This window comes from Lutjanus erythropterus, chromosome 17 (genome assembly GCF_056507025.1).
Source record: "Lutjanus erythropterus isolate fLutEry1 chromosome 17, fLutEry1.hap2, whole genome shotgun sequence".
NCBI lineage: Eukaryota > Metazoa > Chordata > Actinopteri > Lutjaniformes > Lutjanidae > Lutjanus > Lutjanus erythropterus.
Genome location: NC_139333.1, coordinates 21,416,248 through 21,426,801, shown reverse-complemented (window position 1 = coordinate 21,426,801; position 10,554 = coordinate 21,416,248). Strand labels below are relative to the sequence as shown.

General features: G+C 40.2%; 1 protein-coding gene across 1 annotated transcript; it reads right to left on the bottom strand.

Moving 5' to 3' along the window:
- Window positions 1-7,214: 7,214 nt before the first annotated feature.
- On the bottom strand, window positions 7,215-9,492 carry foxi1 (forkhead box i1). Its single transcript, XM_084741618.1, has 2 exons — window positions 8,482-9,492; window positions 7,215-8,237 (listed from the first exon to the last, which is right to left on the bottom strand). Exons 1-2 carry the CDS (start codon window positions 9,191-9,193, stop codon window positions 7,693-7,695), a joined length of 1,257 nt encoding a protein of 418 aa, XP_084597744.1. The 5' UTR covers window positions 9,194-9,492; the 3' UTR covers window positions 7,215-7,692.
- Between the last annotated feature and the right edge of the window lie 1,062 nt (window positions 9,493-10,554).

The following is a 10,554-nucleotide window of genomic DNA, read 5'->3' as shown; positions in this document are numbered from 1 at the left end:
AGTCAAACACTTGTCACTTATGTTTTCAGTTGGCGCAGCACCTGCGCTCCTGGACCTGCGACGTGTTTCTCCAGCAACAATGTGCCTAGTTTGTGACTATCAAAAGTGAATACTTTTTAGCACTTTTTGCAAGCAGCAAAGCCGCTGACAATGTTATTCTCACAGTCTCTGATTGCACTAAATTTCTCCCTAATGTCCGACTTGGACTTCAATTACGTATTTTTGACAATTTGGTATTCTCCACTGGCTATTTTTCCCTTTAGCCAGCAGTTAGCCTGCATCGCTGTTGGATCTGTGATGTACCATTATTTGGCAGGATGTGGGGTCAAAGGTTCAAAATCCTGGTGGCTGACTTAAACGTTAGAAATACTGCATAATAATTTTCATATCTAATTTCTTCAGAATAAAAAGATACCGAACTGTGTTATATTATTTTCACCAAATGCCCACCTGCAATTAGTTCATTTTTAACTGTTCCCGTAATTTAAAAAAAATATTTTTTACCCATCACATTTTTTTTTCTTTCTTCCTTTTTTTTTTTTTTTTTTTTTTAAATATATATACCACAGGGCAGATGTCTTTAAACTAAGAGGTGGGCCTCCCCAGGGGAGCTCCAAGTGGTTTCAAGGGAGGCTTAGGGAATGAAAGTGAAAAATATTACATTAGTTTATTAGTTATCAAAAGGAGATCACATCAAATAGCCTAAATGTGTGTGATTTGGTTAAGGAAATACAATAGTTTTGGTGAACAGTTTACAGTTTTACAGTTTTCCTCACTTTCCTAGGGTCAAAATCGAATAAAAGCCTTTGGACAAAACTATTTTAATGTATTTTGTGTGATCTGAAGTTATGTATACATCATTATTAGGCTATCTTGGCTTAATTGTTAGTGTTTATGGGATCAAATAACATAATCATAATCCCATACCTAAGATCTGAACAATACTAAGCATGAAAAACAAATGGGGCTCCTTTTTCCAAGCTTTATCTGAGAGGAGGCTCACAGTCTCAGCTATAGGGGCACTTTTGCAGCAGTTTTTAAAATGGGGGGCACTGAATAATGCGTCACTGGGGTCATAAAAAACAAACAGGGTCAACTCTTGTTTGCTTCTCTGTGAAGCAAAACATAGCTCCATATCTGTTTTCCGAATGACGTGCATCAAGATGTTCAAAAGTGCTCCAGGTGGGCTGCGTCTTCTGATGTAACCTTCGCACTGAGAGATACCTTCCTTTAGAGCCACTGACAATGACTGACAAGTGGTACGGAGGTAGCTATTTTGAGGATCCCCCTGAGTACCGAATGATCTCCTCACTTCCGTCTCGCCACCAAAAGTCCCGGCTGCAGCGGGCAGAATGGATTCCCTCTGGGAAGCTACTTCCTCTGTCATCTGTCACCACTTCCTGTCTATGAGGAGCAGGTAATGACAGCATGCAGGTGTTGCTAGCTGGGTGGTATCACTGCAAAGCGTCAGCAGTACAAAACATGCCATTGTCCCCAGAAATGTTAATACTGTTTGGTTCGGCTGCTTTGATTTCAAAATTTAGCTTTTTTTTTTTTTTTTTACAGTATGCCTCAAAATTTATTCACACACTGCAGCAGTCGCCATGTGAATTTTAGTGTGCGCCAACAGGTCAAATGAACCATTATCATGTGCAAGACTTAAAGTGGTCCCTGAACCGAGCTAAAATGATTACATATTGGCCGTTACTCAGATATTTGTTCTGCTGCACTGCACCTAGAAATTGATGTTCCATGAACCCTGGATATTGTTCTCATAAGGTCATGGTTTGGAATTTCATGTAGGTGATGAATGGCTGCAGATTTATTGAGGAGCTTATGAGAAAGCCTTTCACTGAAAGAGATTATCAGAGAATATAGTTATAAAAAAGAATCTGGAACAAGGTTTTTGAAACTGAGTATTTTCTTTGCATTATTTTTTTTTTTTTATCGCAGAGGCATCGAGTGAGTCAGAAAGACTCGTAACTTGTTTGAAACATCAGTGTGGGTGATGTGAACTTTCTTTTCTGGCTTCTCAGCAGTGTGTAAAACTACTGCCATGGTTTGTTATGACAAAGGTCACGGATAACGGATGATCTGCCTACAGTCCCCTAATGTGAGAACAAAGACTTTGTCAAAATATATTCCAGCAATTGAGTGAGCGAGGGATAAGTTACATTGTTTTGGGGATAGGTTTTCCAGACAGACTGATGTGAAGACAGGCCCTGGCTGTGGATTTACTGGGACTCGTTCTAGTCCGTTAATCCTTGTATCTCTTTGACTCTTTCAGCAGGTTCCTCTGCTGGCAAGCCTTACGGGCTCTGAAGTGGCTGCCCTTCCTGTGCTCGTCAATAATTTTAGGTGTTGGTATCTAAAACCAGCTTGTTTCTACTGCTTCAACGCAGGGAAGAATCTGAAGGTGACAAGATAAAAGAAAATCATACATGCAACAGAAACAACTAATTGCATGATGGGGAACTTGCTGTTTTAACTGTGAAAAATTCTCATGTTGTGAGACATTTGATTATTTAATACTGTGCTTTCAATACCAAATCTGAACCTTTACACTGTAAAAAAAAATCATACAGCTAATCTTTTCTCATAAACTTCATTAACTTGATACAATATGCAAGTTTTACTTGTTCAAGTTAAAGAAACTTATAAATAAATTTCTAGCATTTATGTTTAGAGCACTTATAACCATACGTTCTTCTTCCCAGCATGCATTGTTTGAGAGTTAAAACTCTCCGGAGACCCTTCTTTTTTACAGTTTGAGGAAAATAAATGATGAAACTTACTGTGTGCATATAATACACTTAAAGATTTAATGTCCCTCAGTATGACAGAAGATATTTTGGTTCAACTTAATATCTAAAGATTACTGAACTTATTTTCTTCAGTACAACTGAAATAATATCAACTTTTTTTGACTACAAAAATGTATTTGTTTTGAATCATTATGAAACTACCTGAACTTGTCATCTAAAAGAGGAATAAAAGAGAAAAAAAAGCTAAGTACAGAGTATGAAAAGTGGTCTACTAAGAGTTGTCTCTAGATTTTCACATGCTCTCAACAACGGAGCAGTTTGTGCTGAGATACCTCTTGTTCTGTATAAAATAATCCATATGGCTGCTTGTCCGGAGCAGGGATCCCATGCCGTTACCGGCCCATACATTAGGCTTTTTATGGCCCTTGGATGGCGAATGATGAAACCGAATCAGGTCATGGCAATTGATAGACATTCTCCTCAGCTATCATTTGCACACACAATCCTTTTAAAGTGCAGTGAAGAGAAGCTCTCCCCCCTCCGTCCTCCTCCTTACAGCCGTATAGTGGCTTCCCCAGAAGCTGTCATCATATTGTTCTCTTAAATATTTAACTTCCTCAAGAGATTGAGCTGTAATATAAGAAATTATCCCTATAATGCCCACTGACTGCTACAAACAGATGTGAAATTTCAGGGTAGACCCAGACTGTAATCAGCCCCCCTATGGCCAAGCTATCATGTTCTTCACAGGGGTCAGACGTACAGTCTCCCTTTTCATATTACCCCTCAGATTTGTCTGTAAGCTAGTGTTATATGGGCTGTGAAGAATTATTAGGCTCTGGACACAACTTTTTATTTGAAATCCAGCATGCTTTACAAAACCACAAACTGCCCTACAAAGCTCATCTTAAAGTTGCTTGACATCATTAGAAATAAGTCAGCAACACATGGCGTGGCAAAAACCTGCTCAGTGCATATTTGAAAGCAGGTTTTTAGAGTGGAAGAGGGTTGCAAGTCTTGCTCTAGTCACTTATTTATCAGTTGAGGAGATCTCACTTAACAGCTAATGGGAGTTAAGTTTCTCACTTTGCTGAGTGCAACTTTATCCAGCAGTGATTCATCACTCCAGCTCATGTCACTCACGTGGACAAGCCTCCAGGTCCCGAGCTGCAGACGACTCGTCTTCACGTCTCTCTGGTTGTGATATCTAAACCGTGATTTCACCTAAAGTGAAAATACAACCCAAATTAACGTTTTTCCTCTGGTCTGTAGTGCTATTTATCCATCTAGATTATTTTGGTGTGAGTTTCAAAACTATCGGCCACAGAGATGTCTGCCTTCTCTTGAACCAGGACCCAGTTACTTTGTTGTGAGAAGTTTTGTGTAGGGACCACTTTATTTGTATGGTAAAAAATATTATAGTTCTTTCCTTGGTTTGAGGACCACCTAGTTTCATTATCCTCAAAAGAAGGCAGACATCTTTACATAACTTGGCAACTCACACCAAAACAATAAATATCACTGCAGGACAGAGGAGAAATATGTATTTTTGATTTTGGGGTGAATTGTCCCTTTAAAGTTAACAGGGCAATAGTTTTATTAATTGCATTTATTTATTTATTCTCTCTGTAACGGTTAGATTTGTTCTGTCTGTAAAACTCACTGCAGATGAAGCAGATGATGCACTTTTCAGGAAATACCCATCCCTGTCCTTCATAGATGGCTCCGGATGACTTACTGGTGTATCTAGTCCCGTAAAGAGAAAGAGGATTAAAATAATCCAGTTCTGAAACACCAACTCCTTCAATTATGAGCCATCCTCGCCTTGGAGGGATGACCCTTTGAGGCTGAAACCCATCATTATGGGTTTAGCCCACCAGGCATGTGTGGAGACCGGTGGCCACCCTTATGCTGAGGCATTCTGCTGGGCCTGCATGGGCCTTCAGCCCTGGAGCCAGGGGCCCTTGAGCAGGTAGAGCTGACATGGTGGCCTGACTGATATTCATGTGAGCCGGGTAAATGTGCCCTTCAGGCACGGGGCACTGGAGCGTTACGTTTCCGAGAACTAAGAGGGCGGAATCGAACTTGGAAAGCAAGAGGAGGTTGTTGTTTGCTTTGCATGCAAGGGCTGGGGTTGTGCCTTCATAGACTATCAGAGGAGGAAAAGTATTCAGATCTTTTTCTCAAGCCATTTAGAAATACAAGTAAAAGTTCTGCATTCAAAAATGTACTTAAATAGAAACACATACACATTAGCATCATTATAATATATAGAGAAAATTTTCCCATTATTTCTCATTATTTTGAGTTAACTAAGTCATTATTTATATTGAGCTGTTAACTACATGGGATCTTTTTTCCTCACATTGGTAAAAAAAAATGCCCTCCCATAAGAATAATATACACTACATAATTTGATTAGAATGATTGATTCATGAATGTGTGAGCATTGCTAATGTTGCAGCTGGTTAAGATGGGCAGATTTTAAGTAATTTATATGCTGCAGGGTACCTTTTGTGTTAGTAATCTGAATCTGCAAAATAACAAAAGCTTTCGACTAAATGTAGTGAGTAAAAAGTACAATATTTGCCTCCACAATGCAAAAGAGTACAAGTAGAAAGTAGAATAAAAATGGAAATACGCAAGTAAAGTACATCAAAAGTGCACTTCAGCACAGTACTCGAGTAAATGTACTTAGTTACACTCCATAATGACCTGCTATAATAGTTTTAAAAATATAGATTTTATATTACTGAATTATTGTATCCTGACGATTCCACGTGGAGTCAAAAAATGATAAAAGGCTGAACTGAAGGTTCAAGAAATGACAGTAATAAGCACTAAAAGGCCTGTGACTGTGAAAGGCTTTATACTCCGTTCACTGGACGTGATGAGGATTTCATCAGAAAACTAGTTACTGTGAGAACCTGCTCCTGTATGACAAAAATCCTCTTTGTCTGATCCGTGGCCCTGCTCCACAGATAATAGCGCAAAATGTGGCCTGAGGGAGATAATTTGTTCCCAGATCTTCAGATCGCAATATTTTCATTTGAGCCCAGGAGGGGATCTCCTGAATTGCCAGCCTCCATTGTGTTCCAACAAGGGGCACGAAAGTCTTGTCAATTAATTTTTCTTTTATTCCAGACCACGGAGCGCCTGAGTGATTTCAATTATCAACCAATTAAGAGGTGTTTCCTTTTATTTACAGGCTTTGATTCCGTGCATATCCATATTGTTTGAAAATAAGACAGGACAGGGGTGTTAAATCACTTGAACATTTCCTCTGCATGGGCTGCACAATATTTTCTCCCCAATTGCAGGCTTTCTGTTGTGTCCCCTGGGTCGCAAGCACAACAAAAGAAGATTACATGCCGTTGAACTCTCTTGTTCACGGGGATGCTCTTCCACAGTGGTTCCCAATGCAAAAACAAAAAAACAAATCCCATTAACGGGATTCGCACACACGAAACGGGCGGCGTTTTGCGTGACAAGACTTTGGGAATAGATGGAGACAGGTGCAACATTGAGAAAACAGGTTAACATCAAACAGGCGCAGGCTGAGTCAAATCCAGCCCCAGACAAAAAGCTGAACTTCTGAACCTCGTGGAAGTAAGTTAAAGGTCTGATTGCTTGTTGAAATGGGGCTATTGGAAGTGACAAGCGGAAAATGTCTCTGTCTTACACACTTTACTGCTTACAGCCACTTGACTTCAGATTTCCTGACAGGGCTCTAAAGCATTTATACTGGTTTATTTACCGCTTTTCTCGCAATGCCAAAACGTTTGAGAACTTAATCTGAATATTTGTGGGGCATTTTATGACCTAAGCGGGGCTCTGTGAGAGACAGAAATATTTTAAATGGACGATTTAACCTGAAAGTCTATAAAAAATAGGTTTATACGTCCCTATTGTGCTTTATCTGATTATACAAATGTACAGTGAGGAACAAATAATGAAAGGTAATCATTCAGTGATAATAAAAGTACTACAAAGCAGAATAAAGTTGTCACAACTGACCTTCTTCACGGCAGCCGTATTGATATAAAGTAGAAGTAAACACAAGTGTCACCAATGATACTAATTAAGGTCTCGTTGCATTTAGCCTACTAGCAGTTATACCTGACAGTAAAGGGACCTTAATTAACATCATTGCTAACACCTGTGTTTACTACTTCATGTCAGAATGGCCTCCTTAAAAAAGGTATATTGATAGGAACAGGAATAATACAAGAATATGAAAGTTATTTTCATCAGGAAACTCAAAAGACCTGATATTAGGCTAGTTTCATAACCATGAGCCATGAAGTATTTCTTATTTTGGAAAAAAAAAAAAAAAAAGTGTAATATCAGCAACTCAAAGCGACCTTGATGATTATTTCTCTGATTTTCTCTTTTTCTCATCCAGCACTCATGAAGATAAGTAGGAAAATGACACATGAGCTTCAGTCATGGAGTTAAAATAAATGACTTTTATTCAAACATCGACTTGAGTTTAAATAAAACACAAAACACAATTCAGTCTAAAATACATGTCACGTATTTTCTTATGAAAATAATTTCTGTACATATTGTCTTCTTTATTTTAAAAGACAAGGAGCCTGCCCAAACCCGAGCAGCTACAATAAGTAGTTTAAAAAAATAAGTAAAATACACATCCATCAGTTCAGTGACAGATTTCTGTGGGCTGATTAATTTTTTTCTACAAATGAACATGTTTGCTGCACATGAGTGGACAAACCATAATGGAGAAGTGGCCATTTATAACAATACAGTATATTTTCCCAGTTTGGAGAGGTTAGTGTGAGAAAAATACCAGTTGAGTTCCAGTGCTAGTTTAACAATGCGGCCCACTAAACCAGAACATGAGTAATAAGTAACAACAGATGAGAAATGTGAAGGCTAATGAGTGATAAATTAGTTTTTCAGTCTAAACCTCTGTTCCTTCCCGGCTGTATATGAGGTTATTAACACTAAAATGGTTGGAGAGGCTCTGTACTGATGCGTAATAGTTCATTCTGTTGTTGTTGTCAGAGTTCAGAGGCGAGATTAAAGTGGGCGAGTAGGAGCCCAGTCCTGACATGCCCTCTCTGCCCTGAGAAAGTCCCCCGAGATGCCCGCCGGAGCCGGAGCCGTAGTCCCGCTCCACGCCGCGGGAACCGACGTCGTTGCTGCCCGCCAGGAGCGAGTTCACGCTGGACACGAAGCTGCTGAAACACGGGCTGTGCTCCGCGGAGGGCGAAGGCGACGACTTGGGCTCCGTGGAGGCCGGGGAGCCGTGCAGGCTGGGCGGGGAGGAGCTGAGGAGGCTGGCCGTGTCGGAGAGCTTGTGCGGGCCGTCTTCAGACTTGACGGGGAGAGGAGCGGTGCTGTCAGCTCCGGTTATGTCAGCTCTCCTTTTCCTCTTCCTCCTGAAGTTCCCGTTGTCAAACATCTTCTCACAGTTGGGATCCAGTGTCCAGTAGTTTCCTTTACCTGGATAAGAAATGAAAAAGTGTTAATAAATATGGGTGGCACACTTTTAACTCTAAAATTCCCTGCGCATGCCTTAAAAATTGAGTTCAGCTTTGTAATCTAATCAAACTGTCAATAAATTGGAATTATTCCAGTTGTTTCAAGAACAGTGTCACCAGTTTTATCAAGAAATACGCATGATTTAAGAACATTCTTGAGGCAGATTCAGTTAAATTACTTAATTATAGTAAAAATGAAAACTCACCGGGGTCATCCTCGTCCCGTGCCACTTTTTTGAAGCAGTCATTGAGTGACAAGTTGTGTCGGATTGAATTCTGCCATCCTGCTTTGCTCTTCTTGTAGAAAGGGAAGTTGTCAGCCACATACTGATAGATCTGACTGAGAGTCAACTTTTTGTCTTGCGCATTTTGAATGGCCATGGCTATCAGCGCCGAGTAGGAGTAAGGTGGTCTGACCATCTTGAACAGCTCCTGCTGGCTGGATATCGACAGCCACCCCAGGTCTGCTCCCCCAAACCCGGTGGGAGGCGGTAAAAACTGCCTCTGGTTCGACCCATATCCGGACTGAATGTAGGACGTGCCGTTGTTCCCGGGGAGATACGGAGAGGAATTGATGCCGGGTCCGTTCAGCCACAAGTAGGGGTTAGTAGACGGAGAGGTGTACTCTGAGAGGCCGTAGCTGGAGGGGTGTGTCGGCGGCCTCTGAGGGTGGTGGTGGTGGAGGTTCTGTTGGTACACACCGTAGTTGTCGCAGTACACGGCCATGTCCAGGAGCTCCTGAGCGCTGTGGTGCTGAATGGGGCTGGTCTGCTGGTTAGAGGGTTGATGTCCAAAAGCGTTCATAATCCGCCCTAACCAGATTCCCAAAACCTGATTTCGTCTCGGCGTCTCTCCCTCAGGACTGAACTCACCCTCAGAGGGAGGAGTATTTATGCGCAGCGCCCGCAGGTAGCCCATTGAAGAAAACTTTTGGGATGGTCACACCCCTCCTTTCTGTCCCGCTACAGCCCTGCTGTATTGACCCAATCTCCCTAATCTCCCTATCAATGAGCGCCGATACTGCCGTTAACTGAGCTTCATGTTATTTTAAAGTATGTTCTCATTAAAGCGCATTTACTGCCCGTGCGTAATGACGCATTAGAGCTTGTGTTGGTTCGGTAAAGTATTTACATTTACAATTTAGTTTAAAGAGAAAGTGGAGTAAAAAGTGAAGTTATGATATTATGATTTAGTAAAAATGATAAAAGTCATCAGAATAATTATTTCCGCTGAACTTTTACGGTGCCCAAATATATTTCGGAAGATTCTTTTGCCTGCTCTGTTAGAAATAGTGATTAAAACTAGCTCCATGCATGACTTATTTTTTTTTTTTTTACAAATGTATCTTTCACAAACAATATCAATTTAATCAAAAATGTTCATCTAAAAATATATTTTAACAGCACTCTCGAGGAACAGAAAATACAGAAAAAAAAAACAGCAGACAACAGATAAAAATAGAAATAATATAATCCACGTGTTTGTGAGCACTGATTGTCACCTTGTCAGAACTCGTTGAACTTTCTGCAGGACAGTGTCAAACCCAAACAACGACAGACCCGCATGAGTTTGTAAGAAGCCACCTTCTCTTAAAAGAAATTCGTTTGCAATAAACACTTCACAAGTGCCGCAAGTTTAGTGTCAACAAGTGACTCGTGGAAAAAAATACTCCCAGCAGGCTTGCAAAGAAATCAGGCATCTCTATCTGATATATGTGCTTGTAATAAAACCATAAATATAAAATAATGTCATTATAACAGGCTACATTCATTTTTGGTAAATTTTACAACAACAAAGAAAAAAAAACTCTTTAACTTGTGAACTCGTTAAGAAAATGTGCTTTTTAAATAGCCCAGGTAACCGAAATTAAAAGCAAAACTAAACTTGAAAAAACTTTTATGGTATAATAACTGAAATGTTAGAAGATTAGAATAAGATGAGGAAAAGTGAGTATAACTTTAATTAGATCCCTCAAGTTTTCAAGTTTCATCAAATTTCACTGTGGGACTTAGCTCATAAAAAAAAAGAATCTGCTCCAACAAACTTTACACTAATATTATTAATTTGGTCAGGAGGACAGAGCCAACCCAGGTGGTTTCTAGAGCCGACTTCTGGCAGGCAAATGGTCCGAGTTTCGATGAGAGGAAAGTGGACAAGACGGCCCTTTTCGCCCTGTAAAGTTTTTTTAAGCCTCTCTCTAATTTACCACAACCACTGCAGACTAATATTCCACAGGGATTTAATTTTCTGCGTCTGAAACTTAAGGCCTTAAGCTCTTC